This window comes from Schistocerca nitens, chromosome 8 (assembly GCF_023898315.1).
Source record: "Schistocerca nitens isolate TAMUIC-IGC-003100 chromosome 8, iqSchNite1.1, whole genome shotgun sequence".
Lineage (NCBI taxonomy): Eukaryota > Metazoa > Arthropoda > Insecta > Orthoptera > Acrididae > Schistocerca > Schistocerca nitens.
The window spans coordinates 348529653-348554453 of NC_064621.1; the positions used below are offsets into that span (position 1 = coordinate 348529653).

General features: G+C 42.7%; 1 protein-coding gene across 3 annotated transcripts in view; it reads left to right on the forward strand.

The window, feature by feature from the left end:
* Nucleotides 1-24801, forward strand: part of LOC126198594 (15-hydroxyprostaglandin dehydrogenase [NAD(+)]-like) — a 273410-nt gene that overhangs the window by 163249 nt on the left and 85360 nt on the right. For all 3 annotated transcript variants that reach the window (XR_007540089.1, XM_049935044.1, XM_049935043.1), the window contains exons 2-3: nt 11799-11925; nt 18775-18881. Coding sequence is in view for 2 of the 3 variants with exons in the window: in XM_049935044.1 (XP_049791001.1) it covers nt 11799-11925; nt 18775-18881 (234 nt within the window). In the remaining variant the exon portion in view is untranslated. The remainder of the gene's footprint in view (nt 1-11798; nt 11926-18774; nt 18882-24801) is intronic.

The window sequence follows — 24801 nt, forward strand, 5'->3', positions numbered from 1 at the left end:
TCGTCCTCTGTTAGAATATTGCTGTGCGGTGTGGGATCCTTACCAGGTGGGATTGACGGAGGACATCGAAAGGGTGAAAAAAAGGGCAGCTCGTTTTGTATTATCACGTAATAGGGGAGAGAGTGTGGCAGATATGATACGCGAGTTGGGATGGAAGTCATTAAAGCAAAGACGTTTTTCGTTGCGGCGAGATCTATTTAAGAAATTTCAGTCACCAACTTTCTCTTCCGAATGCGAAAATATTTTGTTGAACCCAACCTACATAGGTAGGAATGATCATTAAAATAAAATAAGAGAAATCAGAGCTCGAACAGAAAGGTTGAGGTGTTCGTTTTTCCCGCGCGCTGTTCGGGAGTGGAATGGTAGGGAGATAGCATGATTGTGGTTCGATGAACCCACTGCCAAGCACTTAAATGTGAATTGCAGAGTAATCATGTAGATGTAGACTGGGAAAGGCACTATTTTAAACAAAACATAGAAAGCTGTATTTCTTTGCAAACCTTCAGATGTCATAGATAACATATAGAAAATGGAGGGAGCGCCCGCATTTGGGACCTCTTTGTAAGTGGAATGCCGCATACGTTGGCTCCACTAAAACAAATGATTACGCAATGTAAGAACTGGCCAACTTAAATAAACTGGAAATTACAGAGAGAAACTCGACTGTGCTGCTAAGGTCCTACTTCATTGGCTACATACAGTGACAGACAGAGAGCGATATGTCTTCTTTCAGTAAGAAATGATAGGAACACATTACTGGTAATTGTCCGAATCAAAAATCAGGGAAAGGGACCAGCATGTTTTAAGCATTCTTTTCAACGGTTGTCGCTCAAAATATTCATAGCCCAGCCAATCAGGAAAAAGTAAAGAACGGAAAACACGGGCATACAATTCTTCCGTTTAGTAAATAGTCGTTACAAAATCATTTCCTCTCCGCAGCCTTGACCGTCTCACTTTTCCTCCTCTTGCCTTTATCACCGGCAGGGCCCGTCTCCAGGCAGATGAGCTTAGGGACTTTGGAAGATTTTGGGCTGAGATGAACTTAGCTGCAGGTGTCAGTCATTGGTGTACCGCCAATGACTGATTATGCAACCACTTCAACCTCCACCTACAGGTTGCTATGGTGAGATCGAGATACGGCAGTGATATGATCCACAAGTCGTTTTTATAGAATTTTTTTATAGAATTTCAATAACTTCTTTCTTCGCTCTAAAGACCTGCTTTCAGATTTGCATGACCAATATGCTCTAAACTCCGGCCACATATGAAACGCATTCCCTTCTCTATCTGTCCTTTCTACTAACATCACGATTAACAAGATACAAGTTTGCAAATGTGATTGTTTCATTTTGACACACAATTCTTTATTAAAATGTGCCAATGCTTTACTTTAGAATTGCTTTTGCTTGTCAGAGGTTTTATGAGTCACTTCAATGTAAAAAATTTAATTAATGGTGATTCTTGTTTCATTTAGTAGTCATTGAATTCTAACCTGGGTCGACTTACAGTGCGAGACTGAGACTCAAACTCGTTATCTTTGTCTTTCGTTGGCAAGTACTCCACCGACTGATCTGTCCTAACACGACTTAAGACCCGTCCTGGCAGCTTCTCTTCTGCCAGTACATCTCCTGTCTTCGAAACTTCACAAAAGTTCTCCTGCATACCTCGTGGGGACTTGCACCCTGGAAGAAAGGATATAAATTTGGAAGACAGAAGACGGAGTTCTAGCGGAAGTAAAGCTGTGAAGGCGAGTTGTAAGCTGTACATGAATAACTCCTGTTAGAATCCCTGTCTCGCACACAGTTGTCATCTGTCAGGAAGTTTCAAGTCAATTTACACACTGCTGCAGGATGAAAATTCACTCTAGAAAAGATTTAATGACTTGACTGTAATTGGGGTAGTGAAATCTACCAGACAAATGTCTTCTAGTACCTTTAAAATTTTAAGTTAATCGTTGAATGCTTAAATGCCACCAAATTTGCTTTTCCTTGATCTATATAGTTTTAATAAACTCCTCCCGAACAGGCCATGAAGGCCCAAAGGTACCGAAAGGCCGCCGTGTCATCCTCAGCCCACAGGCGTCACTGGATGCGGATATGGAGGGGCATGTGGTCAGCGCACCACTCTCCTGGCCGTATGTCAGTTTATGAGACCGGAGCCGCTACTTCTCAATCAAGTAGCTCCTCAGTTTGTCTCACAAGGGCTGAGGGCACCTCGCTTGCCAACAGCGCTCGGTCGACTGGATGGTCACCCATCCAAGTGCCAGCCCAGCCCGACAGCACTTAACTTCGGAAATCTGACGGGAACCGATGTTACCACTGTAGCTAGGCCGTTGGCCAATAATAATAAAATACCGATCGATATTTAAATACACTCTAACAAAAGAAAGACGCTCCATGAAGAAATTACCCGAATGGGACGGAAATTGTTAGAAGTGATGTGAGTGTACAGAGAAAAAACTGATTACAGCTTCAGTAAAATTCGTTCAAGGGAAAGAGCTTCACAAATTGAGCAAGTCAGTAACGCATTAGTTCATCTCTGGACTTCTGCAAGTAGTTATCTGGATTGGAACTGGTTGACAGACTTGTTGGATGTCGTCCCGAAGGATATCGTGCCGAATTCTGACCAACTGGCGCATTAGATCGTCAAAATCAGGAGCTGGTGGAAGAGCCCTGCCCCATTATACTACAAACCTTCTCAACTGGGGGGAGGGGGGGGGGTGGAGACCCGCCGATCTTGCTGACCAAGGTAGGGTTTGGCAAGCATGACGACACGAGGTAGAAACTATTGCTTGTGCTTTTGGGCATCGCCTTGTGGAAATGTAAGCCACGAAGGGCTATAAAATGGCGCGGAGAATATCGTAGACGTACCGCTGTGCTGTAAGTTCTCTGTGGATGACATCCAAAGCGGTCCTGAAATGAAAAGAAATGGCACCCCAGACCATCACTCCTGGTTGTCGGGCTGCATGGCGGGCGACAATCGGATTGGTATCCCACTGCTGTTCAGGTCATCTCCAGACATGTCTTCGCTGGTTATAGGGGATCAATTCAAAGCAGCACTCGTTAGTGAAAACAATTCTACTTTAGTCCATGAGATTCCATGTTCTGTGAACAAAACTTAAAAATTAAAGAAATAAAAAAACAAGGTCAAAGTTTTGCGAAATTTAGTCCTCCAAAACTAAGAAATAAAATAGATTAGAGAAACGTTTGAGCACCTTTGAATGATGCGTGAAATCGTGTACAGCACATGAGGTGCCGACTGACACGTTAAAAAGTCCTGATTTACCTTAGAATCGAAGAATTTTAAATCATACTAGAGGACATTGGTATATGGGATTATGTGGGTTGTGAAGTCTGCTGTTGTGTGGCTTTCATATATTTCTATCACCTATGCTAGAAGGTTGAAATAAGTTTCAAGAATTACACTGTTCGACATGGGTTCTATTTCTGATATTAAAGTATGTGCTTCTAGACCATTTTACCGTGGGAAATTCAAATATGTAAAGAAAATATCGTTGTCAGGGATACTTTTTATGTAATACGTATATATATGTATATTCACAATTCATGGCAAACACAGAGACGTTATGGAGAAATACGGTTATGTTGCTGCATCCAGTAGTGATAGAACGTGATAATTTCTTGTGCAACAGCAGGTGGGAAGAATCAGACATCATTAGGTTACCGCTGCCACACCTATGTCATTAAGACCACCTGAAACATCTCATTAACTCGAACGGCGACAGCCGGTCGCTGCCTCGGCAGTAAAGCTTCACGCCTCCTAGGGGCAGTTGCATCGAGTTTACAACAGTGGTGTTAGCCGCAATTTGTGTCAGTCTTAACAAGTGGGTGTTTTGGCTGACAAGTGACTGTCTGTCATATTTCTGAGCACGTTTGAATTTTTTAGTTCCTGTGTGTATACTGATTGAGCCTGGTGCTGAAGGTAAAACGACTGCTTGTTTTTACACATCAGCGTTCCTCTAGTTCCCTACTATTAATTTAATACAGGTGTATTACCAAAGTGGTATTTTTAAATTTGCAGAAATGCCACGTCATCGTGGATGTCGATATAAGCCGGAAAACTTCTGCTACATCTGTGGTAAGTTCACTTTTGCCAGAAATAGGAAGAAAATTTCTTCAGTCATAAAGAAAGCATACAAACATTACTTTGGAGTAGAGGTAGGAGACCAAGATAAAGAATGGGCACCACATTTCTGTTGTGCTACATGTTACTGCAAACTAATTCAGTGGTAGAAAGGTAAAGAGAATGTGGCGTTGTTTGCTGTTCCCATGGTGTGGAGGGAGCCTAAGGACCGTGTTACTGATTGTTATTTCTGTCTAACAAAAATTCAGGGTTTTACAAGCAAAAAGGCGAAGAGGCACATTGTTTACCCAGATCTGCCTTCAGCGAGAATGCCAGTTCAGCATTCCGACAACCTTCCAGTACCTTCAAGAGCTCGAGGTCAAATTCTGAGTGACAGTGAAATACGTAGTACTGAAGAAATCACAGATGATGATTCTTTATATCACTGCACAAGTGAGTCATCGCCATATTTGTTAACACAGGCAGATTTAAATGATTTAGTACGTGATCTAGGACTAAGTAAACAAAAGGCGCAGCTGCTTGGTTCAAGATTACAAGAGTATAATCTACTGCACCAAAGTACTAAAATCAGTGTGCTCAGGCACAGAGAACATGCCTTTATTTCTTATTTTTCAACTGACGAAGCACTAACATCTTGCAATGACGTTGCTGGCCTGATGAAAGTGCTGAACTTCACTTATATTTCACTGGAGTGGAGACTTTTCATAGATGCATCGAAAACAAGTCTGAAGGGTGTTTTGCTCCATAATGGAAATAAAATACCCTCTGTTCCAGTATCTTACGCTAGTTTGACAAAAGAGAATTACGAATTCGTACAAAGGATGCTAAATTCATTAAAATACAATGAACACAAATGGAAAATATGTGCAGATTTCAAGGTAATTGCTATGGAACTGGGAATGCAACCAGGATACACAAAGCATGCCTGATTTCTTTGCGAGTGGGATAGTCGAGACCAAAATTCTCACTACGTAAAAAAGAAATGGCCTAGGCGAAGAGGGAAAGTTGGCTCCTGAATATATACTACTTCCACCGCTTCACATCAAACTTGGCCTGATGAAACAATTCGTGAAGGCCATGGATCCAACAGGCTGTGGGTTTGTATATCTAGCTACCAAATTACCCCGTCTTTCAGCTGCAAAAATAAAGGAAGGTGTATTTGTGGACCCACAAATCAGAGAGCTGCAGAAAGATGCAAATTTTGAAGCATGTTTAACTGATAAAAAACCGCATGGGACTGTTTCAAGATGATGTCGGAAAACTTCCTCGGAAGAAGAAGAGCTACTAACTACAAAGCAATGGTGAAGGATATGATTAAAGCATATCAGGATTTGGGGTGCAATATGTCTTTGAAAGGTACATATGATGGACTCTCATCTGGACTACTTCACAGAGGTATCGGACATTTCTATCTTAGAAAGGCACTATGAAGGGAAGTGGGTACCTTCTATGTTAGCAGATTATTGCTGGAATATCATTCGAGAGAAGAAAGATTCACAATACAAGAGAAAAAAGTGATGTGCATTACAAGGCAGTGGCTCATTTTTTGTCAATTTTCTGTAATTTCTCATGTCAAATAAATGCTTCAAAGTGTATACACAAAGGTTACTGTGTTATATGTTAGATCCCACCCTCCATTAATGTGATGAACTTATAACATCATAAAGATGTGCATTTGTTTGTCGAATTTCACCTCACGTTTTCTGCACTATATCAGAAACTGAAAAGAGAAATAAAATTGCGATTACTCATAAACTATCCCTGACAGAAAAAAACCAAAAACAGTTTTCAATTCAGCACTCAAATTACAACTAGGATCACAATACTTTTTATCAGAAATAGAAAAAAGGTTTTTTTTGTAGAACAGTGTTATTCAGTCTCAAAAATATTTCAATACAGAATCCTTAGCATATCTGGAAAGAGAATGTGCGTGGTACAAGAAGTAATGTCCCCCTTATTGCTGCCGGCTAATTATTCTTGCTCACTAACTTTCCCCTGCAAAAAATGAATACAATGAATAGATTAAAACTGGAATGGTAAATCAGAGAGCAGCTCCAATCCGTCTACAAAGTGCTCTTTCTACGTAACAAACGTATGAGCGTTCCAGTTGCTACAGTTCCTTGTGTATGATTTTAAATATTTAAATACCCGATTTTGTAAATAAAAGTCAACCATATATTTGCTACTGTGTTAGAATTGTTGTCCATAATTTGTAGCATCATTCACAAGCACGTCAAATGTTGCTCTAATCTATTTTATTTTACACTTTTAGATCAATCTTTTCACAAAACATTTGTTTTTTTACTACATGTCCTACAGTTGGCATCTTATTTCCTCCTTAGTTAACAGCAGCTCTGGAACAAGTTTGGGCTTCTCAGATACCACGTTGACAAAATTCGTGATTAGCAAATGCGAAACCTAATGAGTGTCGGGAAATGGGACAGCATAACGCAACCAGCACGGGATTGATCACTACTTCGTTGGAACGAAACGTTTAACCTCAGATTTCTGCCTACAATTAATGAGTATGTGATTAGTGAGTGGACCCATTGTAAGAGTGCTGTTGCCGAATTTGGCAAGCGAGTATAGACTTGAATGTCAAACCTACTGAACACAACTCATGATAGCCTGGCCTGTTCTAGCACACTGTATTCAAGATGCATACATATTATGAAATATATATATATATATATATATATATATATATATATATATATATATATGTGTGTGTGTGTGTGTGTGTGTGTGTGTCGTGTATGTACGTACGTATGTCTGATCCACATCTCTTCCGAAACCACTGGACCGGGTTCTACCAAGTTTGGTGCACGTATCACTTACTGCTAGGCAACAATCTTTGTTGGGATAAAAACCACCTACTTATCATAGTTTATAAGATGTTTTTGTTGTGGTCTTCAGTCCTGAGACTGGTTTGATGCAGCTCCCCATGCTAATCTATCCTGTGCAAGCTCCTTCATCTCCCAGTAACTACTGCAACCTACATCCTTCTGTATCTGCTTAGTGTATTCATCTCTTGGCCTCCCTCTCCGATTTTTACCCTTCACACTGTCCTGCAGCGCTAAATTTGTGATCCCTTGATGCCTCAAAACATGTCCTACCAACCGATCCCATCTTCTAGTCAAGTTGTGCCACAAACTCCTCTTCTCCCCAATCCTATTCAATACCTCCTCATTAGTTACGTGATCTACCCACCTAATCTTCAACATTCTTCTGTAGCACCACATTTCAAAAGCTTCTATTCTCTTCTTGCCCAAACTATTTATTGTCCATGTTTCACTTCCACACATGGCTACACTCCATACAAATACTTTCAAATACGACTTCCTGACACATAAATCTATACTCGATGTTAACAAATTTCTCTTCTTCAGAAACGCTTTCCTTGCCATTGCCAGTCTACATTTTATATCCTGTCTACGTCGACCATCATAAGCTATTTTGCTCCCCATATAGCAAAACTCCTTTACTACTTTAAGTGTCTCATTTCCTAATCTAATTCCCTCAGCATCATCTGACTTAATTGGACTACATACCATTATCCTCGTTTTGCTTTTGTTGATGTTCATCTTATATCCTCCTTTCAAGACACTGTCCATTCCGTTAAACTGCTCTTCCAGTTCCTTTGCTGTCTCTGATAGAATTACAATTTCATCGGCAAACCTCAAAGTTTTTATTTCTTCTCCATGGATTTTAATACCTACTCCGAATTTTTCTTTTGTTTCCTTCACTGCTTGCTCAATATAAAGATTGAATAACATCGGGGATAGGCTACAACACTGTCTCACTCCCTTCCCAACCACTGCTTGCTTTTCAAGCCCCTCGACTCTTATAACTGCCATCTGGATTCTGTACAAATTGTAAATAGCCAGCCGGCCGAAGTGGCCGTGCGGTTAAAGGCGCTGCAGTCTGGAACCGCAAGACCGCTACGGTCGCAGGTTCGAATCCTGCCTCGGGCATGGATGTTTGTGATGTCCTTAGGTTAGTTAGGTTTAACTAGTTCTAAGTTGTAGGGGACTAATGACCTCTGCAGTTGAGTCCCATAGTGCTCAGAGCCATTTGAACCATTTGTAAATAGCCTTTCGCTCCCTATATTTTACCCCTGCGCCACCTTCAGGATTTGAAAAAGGGTAATACAGTCAACATTTTCGAAAGCTTTCTCTAAGTCTACAAATGCTAGAAACGTAGGTTTGCCTTTCCTTAATCTTCCTTCTAAGATAAGTCGTAAGGTCAGTATTGCCTCAGATGTTCCAACATTTCTACGGAATCCAAACTGATCTTCCCCAAGGTCGGCTTCTACCAGTTTTTCCATTCGTCTGTAAATAATTCGCGTTAGTATTTTGCAGCTGTGACTTATTAAACTGATAGTTCGGTAATTTTCACATCTGTCAACACCTGCTTTCTTTGGGATTGGAATTATTACATTCTTCTTGAAGTCTGAGGGTATTTCGCCTGTCTCGTACATCTTGCTCACCAGATGGTAGAGTTTTGTCAGGACTGGCTCTCCCAAGGCCGTCAGTAGTTCTAATGGAATGTTGTCTACTCCCGGGGCCTTGTTTCGACTCAGGTCTTTCAGTGCTCTGTCAAACTCTTCACGCAGTATCGTATCTCCCATTTCATCTTCATCTACATCCTCTTCCATTTCCATAATATTGTCCTCAAGTACATCGCCCTTGTATAGACCCTCTATATACTCCTTCCACCTTTCTGCTTTCCCCTCTTTGCTTAGAACTGGGTTTCCATCTGAGCTTATGATATTCATACAAGTGGCTCTCTTTTCTCCAAAGGTCTCTTTAATTTTCCTGTAGGCTGTATCTATCTTACACCTAGTGAGATAAGCCTCTACATCCTTATTTGTCCTCTAGCCATGCCTGTTTAGCCATTTTGCACTTCCTGTCGATCTCATTTTTGAGACGTTTGTATTCCTTTTTGCCTGTTTCATTTACTGCATTTTTATATTTTCTCCTTTCATCAATTAAATTCAATATTTTTCTTCTGTTACCCAAGGATTTCTACTAGCCCTCGTCTTTTTACCCACTTGATCCTCTGCTGCCTTCACTACTTCATCCCTCAGAGCTACCCATTCGTCTTCTACCGTATTTCTTCCCCCCATTCCTGTCAATTGTTCCCTTACGCTCTCCCTAAAACTCTGTAGAACCTCTGATTCTTTCCGTTTATCCAGGTCCCATCTCCTTAAATTCCACCTTTTTGCAGTTTCTTCAGTTTTAATCTACAGTTCATAACCAATAGATTGTGGTCAGAGTCCACATCTGCCCTTGGAAATGTCTATCAATTTAAAACCAGGTTCCTAAATCTCTGTCTTACCATTATATAATCTGTCTGATACCTTGTAGTATCTCCAGGATTCTTCCATGTATACAACCTTCTTTTATGACTCTTGAACCAAGTGTTAACTATGATTAAGTTATGCTCTGTGCAAAATTCTACCAGATGGCTTCCTCTTTCATTTCTTAGCCCCAATCCATATTCACCTACTGTGTTTCCTTCTCTCCCTTTTCCTACTCTCTAATTCCAGTCACCCATGACTATTAAATTTTCGTCTCCCTTCACTACCTGAATAATTTCTTTTATTTCATCATACATTTCTTCAATTTCTTCGTCATTTGCAGAGCTAACTGGCATATAAACTTGTACTACTGTAGTAGGCATGGGCTTCGTGTCTATCTTGGCCACTATAATACGTTCACTATGCTGTTTGTAGTAGCTTACCCGCACTCCTATTTTTATATTCATTATTAAACCTACTCCTGCATTACCCCTACTTGATTTTGTACTTATAACCCTGTATTCACCTGACCAGAAGTCTTGTTCCTTCTGCCACCGAACTTCACTAATTCCCACTATATCTAACTTTAACCTATCCATTTCCCTTTTTAAATTTTCTAACCTACCTGCCCGATTAAGGGATCTGACATTCCACGCTCCGATCCGTAGAATGCCAGTTTTCTTTCTCCTGATAACGACGTCCTCCTGAGTAGTCCCCGCCCGGAGATCCGAATGGGGGACTATTTTACCTCCGGAATATTTTACCCAAGAGGACGCCATCATCATTTAACCATACAGTAAAGCTGCATGTCCTCGGGAAAAATTACGGCTGTAGTTTCCCCTTGCTTTCAGCCGTTCGCAGTACCAGCACAGCAAGGCCGTTTTGGTTAGTGTTGCAAGGCCAGATCAGTCAATCATCCAGACTGTTGCCCCTGCAACTACTGAAAAGGCTGCTGCCCCTCTTCAGGAACCACACGTTTGTCTGGCCTCTCAACAGATACCCCTCCGTTGTGGTTGCACCTACGGTACGACCATCTGTATCGTTGAGGCACGCAAGCTTCCCCACCAACGGCAAGGTCAATGGTTCGTGGGGGGGGGGGGGGGGAGGGAATATATAAGATATGACATTATAAACAATGAGATTTGTGAAAAAATGTCGCATTTTCCACGGTGTTTAAATTTATTACTTCTTTGCTACTAACTTTATTCACAAGATATTTCACAGCAGTATCCACATGACACTTAAGTTTATTACTTCTTTGCTACTAACCTTATTCACAACATATGTCGCAGACACTATCCACACACCAGAATGAAATTTTCACTCTGCAGCGGAGTGTTCGCTGATATGAAACTTCCTGGCAGATTAAAACTGTGTGCCGGACCGAGATTCGAACTCGGGACCTTTGCCTTTCGCGGGAAAGTGTTCTACCATCTGAGCTACTCAAGCATGACTCAAGCCCTTTCCTGCAGGAGAGCTTTTTGCAGAGTTTGGAAGGTGGGAGACGAGGTACTGGCAGATGTGAACCTGTGAGGAAGGGGCGTGAGTCGTGCTTGGGTACCTCAGATGGTACAGCACTTGCCTGCGAAAGGCAAAGGTCTTGAGGTCGAGTCGCGGTCCGGCACATAGTTTTAATCTCCCAGGAAGTTTCACTATCCACATATACCACTGAATGTGCCTACACAAATACATCAGTGTATGATACACGTTTCAAGAGTATGAGTTCATAAACACTCAGATCCGTGAAAAAATGTCCATCATACATGAAATTTTGATACATTCATTCTTTACTACTAAGACGCCCCTACACTCGAGTCGACATAAAGAAATCCGTGACACCTGGTAGTGCTTTTGATAGGTTTCAATTGAGAAATGCTAACCCCTGTAGGCGAAAGCAGTAGCCATGAATAGAATTATGAATTGCTACCGTAGAGACGTTTACAAAATCGCGTTGTAGACGCACTAAGCAGATGTACTTATACATTTGTAAATCATGGTATTTCTTTGTATGACCGTTTCATAATTTTGAAGGTGTTTTGAAGATTACATGGAAACGAAAGTTTTTCGATGTCACACTAGGAATACAGTTCATTTTTGTTTCTGTTCTTAATAGAAAATCGACAAAATGAACATTCAGGCATTGATGGGTTTGTCAGCTAGTAACTTACAAAACGTATACTTTTAGTATACTGAACTCTGTACACTGTTGTTTAAAACCAGTAAATCTACGCATTTTCATGTTTCAACTGTTGTGGAAGGTGACTTTGGAAATTAATGTTACCTGCATTAGAAGATCCACCCCTTTGGAAGTTTCACGTTTTCGAGGGTTGTAGTTTTGTAGTACATTGAGTTTCTTTACTCGCTGGATATTTAGACGTCTCTTCTGAAACAGGGCGTCGCCATCTTGGACATGGCGGAGGCAGTAGGCAAGGCGGCCGCGGCGCAGATGGAGTCAGAGTTTGGTGCGAAGCGCGCCATCTTCATCCGCGCCGACGTCACCAAAGCTGATCAGTTCAAGGGTGAGTAGCAGCAACTAGACCACTAATGAACTATAATAGTAATGATAATAATAATTTCGTGTGGCTGAATGACACAGTGGGAGTCTTTCAATTGGAAGCCACTTCAGTGACTTTAGTGTCCCTAATATAACCCCAGTAATCCAACCGCCGAAATGGGACCTACAGTCTAACAGCGTGTCGCCCCTGGCGCGTCTTCCCTCCTTGGTTGGGTGAGAGACAGAGTGAAAAATTTCCGTGGTTCGACTGGTACTCAATCCAGCGCCCTCTGGCTTTCCGTGAACACAATCAACTTCTAGATGATTAGGCCCTAATGAATCATTGCAAAGTTTCCAAACGAAGGGGAAAGATATGTTGTCAAGACTCCATAAAGGCGGCATGAAAAGGGAGAATTAATGTGCTATCTTCATTTATGTCAACCGGGATTGTGGCGAACTGTGATTCATCGCTGAACACAATACTCACTTGACCTCTAGATGATTAGGCTCTAATGAATCGGTGCAAACTTTTCAAATGAAGGCGAAAGATCTATTGTCACCACTCCACAAAAAGCGGTATGAAAAAGGAGAAGGGAGAATTAACGTGCTATCTCCTTTGATGTCAACTGGGGTTGGGCAGAACCGTGATTCATTGCCGAACACAATATGCTCTTAACCTCTAGATGATTAGGTCCTAATGAATCAGCACAAACTTTCCAAATTAAGGCGAAAGATCTGTTGTCAACTCTCCATAAAAGGTGGCATGAAAAAGAAGGGAAAATTAATGTGCTATCTACGTTGGCGTCAACCAGTTTTGTGCAGAACCGTGATTCGCTGCTGAACACCATACGACACCCTTCATTAGCAATCCATGCTTTCAGGTCATAGCTCCGCCCGAAAAACAGCCGTTTGTGGTTCAAAATGGTTCAAATGGCTCTGAGCACTATAGGACTCAACTGCTGTGGTCATCAGTCCCCTAGAACTTAGAACTACTTAAACCTAACTAACCTAAGGACAACACACACATCCATTCCCGAGGCAGGATTCGAACCTGCGACCGTAGCAGTCGCACGGCAGCCGATTGTGTTGTGGTGTCAATGGCAGCCTACGCCAGGGGCGGCAGTTACCTAGACCAGTTGTTGTTAGTCTCCGAACATCGGTGCAAGGTGACACAGAATATTTCAGGGAGTCCATCACTTACTTTGAGATGGCAGGTGCTGATGTTAACGGGGTTAAGATGTACATGGCGCACGATACGGCGATCTCCCTCTGTGCTCATCAGATCTGGTCGATGGGAACCTTGACGGCAAGCGAACATCCCCATGCAGTCCAATATCGGGCCATTGCATCACATATCTGGATACTAGACGATTCGACCAGCAGTCAAATAGGTAGCCACAATGACTCCCCTTTCACACTCTTTCAGGTGCTGATAACGTATGCGGCAACTCCCTGACATTCACAGCCATTACTCAACATCTGATATTGTTCATGCCCCTTACATACTCTACCAGGCCTGCTCTACATCTACATATACATGGAAACTGTGCAAATCACATTTAAGTGCCTGTCAGAGGGTTCTTCGAACCACCATCACAATTCTCTATTATTGCAATCTCATATACCGTAAATAAATAACCAGTACCTATATCTTACTGTTCGAGCTCTGATATCCCTTATTTTATCATGCTGATCGTTTCTCCCTATGTAGATCGGTGTCAACAAAATATTTTCGCATTTGGAGATTGGTGATTGGAATTTCGTGAGAAGATTCCGCCACAAGGAAATACGCCATTGTTTGATGATGTCCACCCCAAATCCTATATCACTTCAGTGACACTCTCTCCCCTATTTCCCGGTAATACAAAACGTGCTGCCCTTCTTTGAACTTTTTCAATGTACTCCGTCAATCCTATCGGGTAACGATCCCACACTGTACAGTAGTATTCTAAACGAGAACGGGCAAGCGTAGTGTAGGCAGTCTCCTTAGTAGATCTATTACATTTTCTAAGTATCCTACCAATAAATTGCAGTCTTTGGTTAGTCTTCCCCACAACATTTTCTATGTATCCCTTCCAATTTAAGTTGTTCGTAATTGTAATTCCTAGGTATTTTGTTGAATTTGACTGACTCGTTTTACCGAAGTTCTACGGATTCCTTTCAGCAGTCATGTGGATGACTTCACATTTTTCGTTATTTATGGCGAATTTCCAATTTTCGCACCATTCAGATATCTTTTCTAAATCGTTTTGGAAATTGGTTTTGATCTTCTTATTGCATTGTTAGTCAATAAACGACAGCGTTACCTGCAAACAACCTACGACGGCTGCTCAGATTGTCTGCCAAATCGTAATATAGATAAAGAATAGCAAAGGGCCTGTAAAACTATCTTGGAGTACGCCAGATATCACTTCTGTTTTACTTGATGACTTTCCATCAGTTACTACGAACTGTGACCTCTCTGACAGGAAATCACGAATCCAGCCACATAACCGAGACGGTATTCCATAAGCACACAATTTCACTACAAGCCACTTGTATGGTACAGAGTCAAAAGCCTTCCGAAAATCCATAAATACCCAATCAATCTGAGATCCCATGTAAATAGCACTCAGCACTTCATACGAGTAAAGAGTGTTTCACAAGAACGATGTTTTCAAAATCCATGTTGTCTGTGTACCAATAGACCGTTTTCTTCGAGGTAATTCATAATGTTCCAACGCAATATACGTTTGAAAATCCTGCCGCATATCGACGTTAATGATATTGGCCTATAATTTAGTGGATTACTCTTACTACGGTTCTTGAATGTTTGTGTGACCTGTGCGACTTTCCAGTCTAATACCACTAAACACGAACGACAATAACCCACTCTGGTGGTCGTTCTATTTGTCACAGAGAATTCAGCTCTAACCATTTACATATTCGCCGATGGTGTGCAGGGGTACAATGCTATATTTATTCTGAGTACGGCAGTTTTTTCTTATGTGATGTAATTGTTACAATGTAGTGAATAACGAAATGGTTCAAATGGCTCTGAGAACTATGGGACTTAACTGCTGAAGTCATCAGTCCCATAGAACTTAAAACTACTTAAACCTAACTAACCTAAGGACATCACACACATCCATGCCCGAGGCAGGATTCGAACCTGCGACCATAGCGGTCGCGCGGTTCCAGACTGTAGCGCCTAGAACCGCTCGGCCACGCCGGCCGGCTAGTGAATAACACCTGTCCTTCTGTATTCATGGAAGTTCACTACCCTCTCTTTAACTGATGAATATATTTCAGTAGGATTTTCTACGTAGTGTAGTGCAGCTGTTCCGAAAAGTCTGAGGCTGTTCCTTGATAGACGCAAGCTGGATGAATTGTGTTTTAAAGCTTTTTTACAAAAATATAGAAAAATAAATTCAGCTTAGAAGGACGCAGATTTATTTTCTAAATTTATTTAATTAGCCTTCATATAAGTGAGTGGTGTCTCTTCTTTCGGACATGTCCGAAAGAACAGACACCACGCGTTCATATAACTGATTCGCCTCGATGGGCAATGAATCCACCACCTTGAGTGTGGATGAACAACGACGTTCGACTGTTTGTTTGAAGCTTAGTGGCGCTCAACACCGAGGTTATCAGCACCCTTACACATCCTAAAAGAAGCAAATGTGGAGAAAATGACTAAAATAGTTTTGATGCAGTCAATTGGAAACCTATAAAATAACACTCAGTCACCACTCCTACCTCACTCGCGTTGACCCAGACAATCGCCCTGCCTCGCACGCCTTAAGACAACGGAAAAAGGGTCAAAGGTGCCATACACGGGATTGAAACCGTAGTAAAACTACAGAAGAGCTAAAAGAAAGGCACAGGGAAATGTGACTTGATGACCACTTTAAAAAAGATTGGGTGGTCCAGTCACCCGGTTAACACGTTAAGATGGTTCAAATGGCTCTGAGCACTATGGGACTTAACATTTATGGTCATCGGTCCCCTAGAACTTAGAACTACTTAAACCTAACTAACCTAAGGACATCACACAACACCCAGTCATCACGAGGCAGAGAAAATCCCTGACCCCGCCGGGAATCGAACCCGGGAACCCGGGCGTGGGAAGCGAGAACGCTACCGCACGACCAAGAGCTGCGGACAACACGTTAAGAATGTCGCCTAAAATTTTTTAGCAAACAAATTGGACATGTCACAGAATCTTAAAACTCTCACCACGTTCGTTTGAACGCTGCTTCAAATAGAGGGCAGATTTGTCGGCAAATCTGCCGCTGCCCTCTGATCTGAAATTAAAACACAGTCTAATAAAACACGGCGCACAGTGATCTGTACGCTACAAGTACCACACACTGGAGTGCAGACAGGGGGTGCTAGATGTAAATGTGGCTCGGCCTAGTGGGGTGCCGACATAGTCCCAAGCTCGAATCCCGGTCAGTACAAATTTTCACTTGTCGTCGCTGATTCCGTATAAAGTGCTGGCGCAGCTGGCATCAATAGCTTCTTCCCCTTCCTTTCCTTCCTCCCCCCTCCACCTCCAATTTACATAATATCTAGCCTCTGTCGTTAGCGATTTAGTTAGGAAATGAAAGTATTCACATACTGCTTTCCTATAACAAATAATGAATTTAAGCGTTTCAAATTAAACTAATACTATTAATTTCATGATACACTTGACGATAAGAATGGGAAAAATCAGCCGGCCGTAGTGGCCGAGTGGTTATAGGTGCTACAGTCTGGAACCGCGCGACCGCTACGGTCGCAGGTTCGAATCCTGCCTCGGGAATGGATGTATGTGATGTCCTTAGGTTAGTTAGGTTTAAGTAGTTCTAAGTTCTAGGGGACTGATGACCTCAGATGTTAAGTCCCATGGTGCCCGGAGCCATTGGAACCACTGAGAAAAATCAAGATGTAATTACATTTCACTGTTGACAATATAATAATAACATTGCGGAATAACTGGTCGCACACACTGTGTACGTTCCTCCGTGTATGTCGTGTCTGAATAGCTTGTTCATACAAAATGTAATTTGTCCCATTTAAAATCGAGGAAGAAATGTAACTGAATATAAATGAATGTACGTGGGACGTTCCGAAAGTAAGTTTCGTCATTGTTTTAAAAATGGGAATTTTACTGCCAGAAGCAAATACATCATGGCATGCCGAACTATACAACATGCACTATTTATCGACATAGTCGTCACCGACTTCGACACATTTGTCGCAGAGTGCAGTCAATTTGAAGAAACACTCTGGTAAAATGCGGTGCCCTGTGAGGCAAAGAATTGTCCCACAGCCTTCTCACATCAGCACTGGTTTGGTAGTGGGGCTTTCAGTGCAGGGAACAGGTGAAGGTCTGATAGGGCAATACGGGGGCTGTAAGCCGCCTGATCCAGTCTTTCCCATCCAAAGCGACGAAGCTCCTGTGATCCTGTGTGAGCCCTGCTGTGTGTGGTTTCGCGTGGTCGTCCAACAGCACAACACCTTCACTCAAAGAACCTTTCTCTCTCTCGGTGTATGGCGGATCTGTGTTTGTTGAGGAGGTCTACACGGTCGTGATGTGTACTCGAAAAACATCGGATACGCCAGTCTGTTGGTACTCTCTTCTTCTGCGCTGTGTGCGTGCTTCATTCCTCCTTCGCTGAGGCGCCTTTCGTCGTTGAACCAGAAACTGACGTATATTCGAATGGCGTTTGTTTTTGTCACCTGGTGTACCATCTTCTCTTGCAAAACCAATGGCGCAACTTATTTTCGAAACGTCCTTGTACGTAATTCCTCCGAAAAGGAATTGTTCGGAGTCGGAATACATCCAAGTGACCACAGCAGGAGCATGACAAACAATGATATGTCATAAAATTTCGATTCTGACTAAATTCACACCTACTGTTCGCCAAAATTATCTCTGATTTCATAGTGGTCAGTTCAGAGTCATTGTTAAGGAGCAGATAAGATTTGTGACGACAGACCGTGATAATATATAACATAATCCGGACAAAATGTTTTCCATTATACAGAAACATTAATCATACTTCATGACAACGTTCGATTTGTAAAGAACGCAAATCGGCGTGTAATGGCGCGCTATGGCTCGAAAACTGACACGTTACCAAACCAATCACCAACTGAACTGAAACAGAGATAAATTCTGTTCATGTCGTTAGCAACAGGATCTCTATTGGGCTACTACAAAATAAACAAATGCATCGGAATACTGTTAGTATTCGAGAGTAGCATAAATGCCTCAATTATTTTTTAAACTGAATAACGAAAAGACATCAAGGATTTTAAATAGACAGTGATACTTGACACAGCCGCGTCTTTGTTTTAGCACATCAAATTAAATTAGTACAGAAGTCCTGGCAGCCATGTGCTCATCCGACGACATCAAGAGTTCAACTCGACGATAACCCTTTTGCTTACCCCGATTGTTCAGCCCTGTCCATGTGTCGTAACTTCTCACGCTAGGCTATAATTTCCGGGGCAAGAATTTATCAGTCGGCTTGTTGAGTACGGGGATATCTCTGAAATGAAATTTCCTCTACCTCTGCGTCTGCGCTTTGTCTGGATTTCCGTTTTTTTTCTGAAACTGGGCATTGCTGATACAATCCACTGTGGACACCTACAAAGACAGTTCTGTTACACATGAATGTTGGGGAATTTCTGATCTTATAAAATCCTGGTGGAGCTTACGTCGTCTTTCATATCGCGGACACGAGGTCTGCGATATCGATTTGATATTTGGTATGCTGCAAGTATTTCTCCTTTAATAAAGAAAAATTCGGAATGAAAGCACTCAGAGGAATGGATGAATAGGATACAACTGCAAGATTCATTATACCTGGCACTTTATTAAATTCTCTTCGTTTGCTTACAGAAGCATTCAAGAAAGCGTCGACAACGTTTGGTGGTCTCGACATCGTCATAAACAACGCTGGAGTCCTTAATGAGGACAACTGGGAACTGACAATTGCCGTCAATGTGGTGAGTTTTCTCAGAGTGCTTTCCACAGACCACACTCGTCCACAATGCACAACGGTTCTTTCGCTACTGTTGGCTACCGCTGTAATTCGTATATATGTGACTTAGTTGCTCCTTATTACAACCAGAGGTGATATAATGCGGTGTATTACAGTGTGCAGAAACTCTTCCAACAGGGATGGATAGGAACAGAGATAAATACAAACTTTTAATAATTGCTTATTGGTGACAAAACATTTTATCTTACTTTTATCATGCCTATTTCCAGTTTCACTTATTGTCATGTGGTGCTGCAGTAGTATGTATGGTGTTCATGCAACACACCAGTGAAAGGAGAGTACGGAACACTGTTGTGTAGGCCATACTATGGTAAGAGTATTGTTCGGTTAGATTTAAGATATCGAGAGTTACACACCGATCTGATTACCAAACGAAGCTATTTGTCCAACTACTGCATGAGATCTTCACGGAGCGAGGCAGTGGGTGGAAGAGCCAGAGACTTGAAATGGCAGAGTCTCAGGTGCACTGACTATCAATAGTGGAGCGTGTGGATTAAAATGGGAGTACTGCTTGAAATGGGTGCAGCCTAAATCTTTGGAAAGTGTTGAAAGTGTGTTGTCCACAATCTTTTGACAGAGATACAAGGAAATACGTATTAATTCAGTTAAAGAATTTCGTCTGAGTCCGTTAAACTGAGAGAAAAAGATCGAATACTGGACAGTAATAAAACTCATTTTGTGGCAGTACACTGTATAAAAATTGTTATGAAGTGGAAAATTAGTAAGTTTACAGACTCACTATCACGACAAAAATGAGTCCTAGTTTGGTTTTTGCCTGTTGCGTGGTTCACATTCGAGATATAGAACACGTCAGCAGGTTTACAAATAAGATACGGTTTCCGTGTGGAAACATACAGGACTTTTTAATCTTAACCTATAGTAAAATTTTCTAACATTCTGCGTGGTGTCTGTTGTTCTATATCGTGTCTCCCTACCACTTTCGCGCAACGACGCTCTGAGCGTGTTTTTTTTTTTTTAGGGAATTGACTAGTTTGAACCTGGGACCTGTTGCTGGTAAGGAGACATCAGACCACACATGACATGTAGAGTTCAGAAGAGTTCAGTGAGACTAGCGATGATATAACCAAATACTTAATGGTTTCAGCGTCAGCTCCACTGCACTCCCTGTAAAAGAATCTTAATACTAACTAAATTTAGTGGAAGGGGTTCAAGGCGTTCCAATTTTTAGTTAGCTGGTAAAATAATGTAGAAAAAGCAGTTAAGTTTACCATTGAAAATTTTATTCTACTCACACAACATTGTTTATAAACTGCACTATTGATAAAAGGAAATTTTTTAATACAGGATGGTAAAAACCAACTGCGTTCAACAAAAATGTGAAAGAATATTCCCTGAATGGGTTTCCAAGTTCTACAATGGATCGAAGGATGACCTATGCCATATCACATCTATAATCGTAAGATCTATACTGTTCTTCTGGAAGGCTCTATCTTTTAACATGGGCTGGGGGGTGGTCCTGACGTAACAGAGACGCGAAAAAGTCTCACGCTAAAACTTGCGGTTGGGGTGGCCCTTTTTGTGTTATCGTAAGATCTATACTGTTCTTCTTGAGGGCTCTACATCTACATCTACATCTACATCTACATTCATACTCCGCAAGCCACCCAACGGTGTGTGGCGGAGGGCACTTTATGTGCCACTGTCATTACCTCCCTTTCCTGTTCCAGTCGCGTATGGTTCGCGGGAAAAACGACTGTCTGAAAGCCTCCGTGCGCGCTCTAATCTCTCTAATTTTACTCGGGAGGTATAAGTAGGGGGAAGCAATATACTCGATACCTCATCCAGAAACGCACCCTCTCGAAACCTGGCGAGCAAGCTACACCGCGATGCAGAGCGCCTCTCTTGCAGAGTCTGCCACTTGAGTTTGCTAAACATCTCCGTAACGCCATCACGGTTACCAAATAACCCTGTGACGAAACGCGCCGCTCTTCTTTGGATCTTCTCTATCTCCTCCGTCAACCCGATCTGGTACGGATCCCACACTGATGAGCAATACTCAAGTATAGGTCGAACGAGTGTTTTGTAAGCCACCTCCTTTGTTGATGGACTACATTTTCTAAGCACTCTCCCAATGAATCTCAACCTGGCACCTGCCTTACCAACAATTAATTTTATATGATCATTCCACTTCAAATCGTTCCGCACGCATACTCCCAGATATTTTACTGAAGTAACTGCTACCAGTTTTTGTTCCGCTATCATATAATCATACAATAAAGGATCCTTCTTTCTATGTATTCGCAATACATTACATTTGTCTATGTTAAGGGACAGTTGCCACTCCCTGCACCAAGTGCCTATCCGCTGCAGATCTTCCTGCATGTCGCTACAATTTTCTAATGCTGCAACTTCTCTGTATACTACAGCATCATCCGCGAAAAGCCGCATGGAACTTCCGACACTATCTACTAGGTCATTTATATATATTGTGAAAAGCAATGGTCCCATAACACTCCCCTGTGGTACGCCAGAGGTTACCTTAACGTCAGTAGATGTCTCTCCATTGATAACAACATGCTGTGTTCTGTTTGCTAAAAACTCTTCAATCCAGCCACACAGCTGCTCTGATATTCCGTAGGCTCTTACTTTGTTTATCAGGCGACAGTGCGGAACTGTATCGAACGCCTTCCGGAAGTCAAGGAAAATAGCATCTACCTGGGAGCCTGTATCTAATATTTTCTGGGTCTCATGAACAAATAACGCGAGTTGGGTCTCACACGATCGCTGTTTCCGGAATCCATGTTGATTCCTACATAGTAGATTCTGGATTTCCAAAAACGACATGATACTCGAGCAAAAAACATGTTCTAAAATTCTACAACAGATCGACGTCAGAGATATAGGTCTATAGTTTTGCGCATCTGCTCGACGACCCTTCTTGAAGACTGGGACTACCTGTGCTCTTTTCCAATCATTTGGAACCCTCCGTTCCTCTAGAGACTTGCGGTACACGGCTGTTAGAAGGGGGGCAAGTTCTTTCGCGTACTCTGTGTAGAATCGAATTGGTATCCCGTCAGGTCCAGTGGACTTTCCTCTGTTGAGTGATTTCAGTTGCTTTTCTATTCCTTGGACACTTATTTCGATGTCAGCCATTTTTTCGTTTGTGCGAGGATTTAGAGAAGGAACTGCAGTGCGGTCTTCCTCTGTGAAACAGCTTTGGAAAAAGGTGTTTAGTATTTCAGCTTTACGCGTGTCGTCCTCTGTTTCAATGCCATCATCATCCCGGAGTGTCTGGATATGCTGTTTCGAGCCACTTACTGATTTAACGTAAGACCAGAACTTCCTAGGATTTTCTGTCAAGTCTGTACATAGAATTTTACTTTCGAATTCACTGAACGCTTCTCGCATAGCCCTCCTTACGCTAACTTTGACATCGCTTAGCTTCTGTTTGTCTGAGAGGTTTTGGCTGCGTTTAAACTTGGAGTGAAGCTCTCTTTGCTTTCGCAGTAGTTTCCTAACTTGGTTGTTGTACCACGGTGGGTTTTTCCCGTCCCTCACAGTTTTACTCGGCACGTACCTGTCTAAAACGCATTTTACGATTGCCTTGAACTTTTTCCATAAACACTCAACATTGTCAGTGTCGGAACAGAAATTTTCGTTTTGATCTGTTAGGTAGTCTGAAATCTGCCTTCTATTACTCTTGCTAAACAGATAAACCTTTCTCCCTTTTTTTATATTCCTATTAACTTCCATATTCAGGGATGCTACAACGGCCTTATGATCACTGATTAGCTGTTCTGCACTTACGGAGTCGAAAAGTTCGGGTCTATTTGTCATCAGTAGGTCCAAGATGTTATCTCCACGAGTCGGTTCTCTGTTTAATTGCTCGAGGTAATTTTCGGATAGTGCACTTAGTATAATGTCACTCGATGCTCTGTCCCTACCACCAGTCCTAAACATCTGAGTGTCCCAGTCTATATCTGGTAAATTGAAATCTCCACCTAAGACTATAACATGCTGAGGAAATTTATGTGAAATGTATTCCAAATTTTCTCTCAGTTGTTCTGCCACTAACGCTGCTGAGTCGGGAGGTCGGTAAAAGGAGCCAATTATTAACCCAGCTCGGTTGTTATTTCGATGTCAGCCATTTTTTCGTTTGTGCGAGGATTTAGAGAAGGAACTGCAGTGCGGTCTTCCTCTGTGAAACAGCTTTGGAAAAAGGTGTTTAGTATTTCAGCTTTACGCGTGTCGTCCTCTGTTTCAATGCCATCATCATCCCGGAGTGTCTGGATATGCTGTTTCGAGCCACTTACTGATTTAACGTAAGACCAGAACTTCCTAGGATTTTCTGTCAAGTCTGTACATAGAATTTTACTTTCGAATTCACTGAACGCTTCTCGCATAGCCCTCCTTACGCTAACTTTGACATCGCTTGACCCATAATAATTCACAGGAACTATCCACTTCTACTTCACTACAGGATAAACTACTACTAACAGCGACGAACACTCCACCACCGGTTGCATGCAATCTATCCTTCCTAAACACCGTCTGTACCTTTGTAAAAATTTCGGCAGAATTTATCTCTGGCTTAAGCCAGCTCTCTGTACCTATAACGATTTCAGCTTCGGTGCTTTCTATCAGCGATTGAAGTTCCGGTACTTTACCAACGCAGCTTCGACAGTTTACAATTACAATACCGATTGCTGCTTGGTCCCCGCATGTCCTGACTTTGCTCCGCACCCTTTGAGGCTGTTGCCCTTTCTGTACTTGCCCGAGGCCATTTAACCTAAAAAACCGCCCAGTCCACGCCACACAACCCCTGCTACCCGTGTAGCCGCTTGCTGCGTGTAGTGGACTCCTGACCTATCCAGCGGAACCCGAAACCCCACCACCCTATGGCGCAAGTCGAGGAATCTGCAGCCCACATGGTCGCAGAACCGTCTCAGCCTCTGATTCAGACCCTCCACTCGGCTCTGTACCAAAGGTCCGCAGTCAGTCCTGTCGACGATGCTGCAGATGGTGAGCTCTGCTTTCATCCCGCTAGCGATACTGGCAGTCTTCACCAAATCAGATAGCCGCCGGAAGCCTGAGAGGATTTCCTCCGATCCATAGCGACACACATCATTGGTGCCGACATGAGCGACCACCTGCAGATGGGTGCACCCTGTACCCTTCATGGCATCCGGAAGGACCCTTTCCACATCTGGAATGACTCCCCCCGGTATGCACACGGAGTGCACATTGGTTTTCTTCCCCTCTCTTGCTGCCATTTCCCTAAGGGGCCCCATTACGCGCCTGACGTTGGAGCTCCCAACTACCAGTAAGCCCACCCTCTGCGACCGCCCGGATCTTGCAGACTGAGGGGCAACCTCTGGAACAGGACAAGCAGCCATGTCAGGCCGAAGATCAGTATCAGCCTGAGACAGAGCCTGAAACCGATTCGTCAGACAAACTGGAGAGGCCTTCCGTTCAGCCCTCCGGAATGTCTTTCGCCCCCTGCCACACCTTGAGACGACCTCCCACTCTACCACAGGTGAGGGATCAGCCTCAATGCGGGCAGTATCCCGGGCAACCACAGTCTTAGTCCGATCGGGGGATGCGAGGGACGAGCTGGCCGTCCCCGACAAACCCCCATCTGGACCCCCACAGTGATGCCCATTGGCAACAGCCTCAAGCTGTGTGACCGAAGCCAGCACTGCCTGAAGCTGGGAGCGAAGGGATGCCAACTCAGCCTGCATCCGAACACAGCAGTTGCAGTCCCTATCCATGCTAAAAACTGCTTTGCAAAGAACGTCTGAACTAATCTACAGAGAGCGCAAACAAATCGACAAAATTTAAACGGTTATTAAAATACAAGATTGCCTAGTAAATGCAGTAATGCTACTACTTGCGCACTGCTG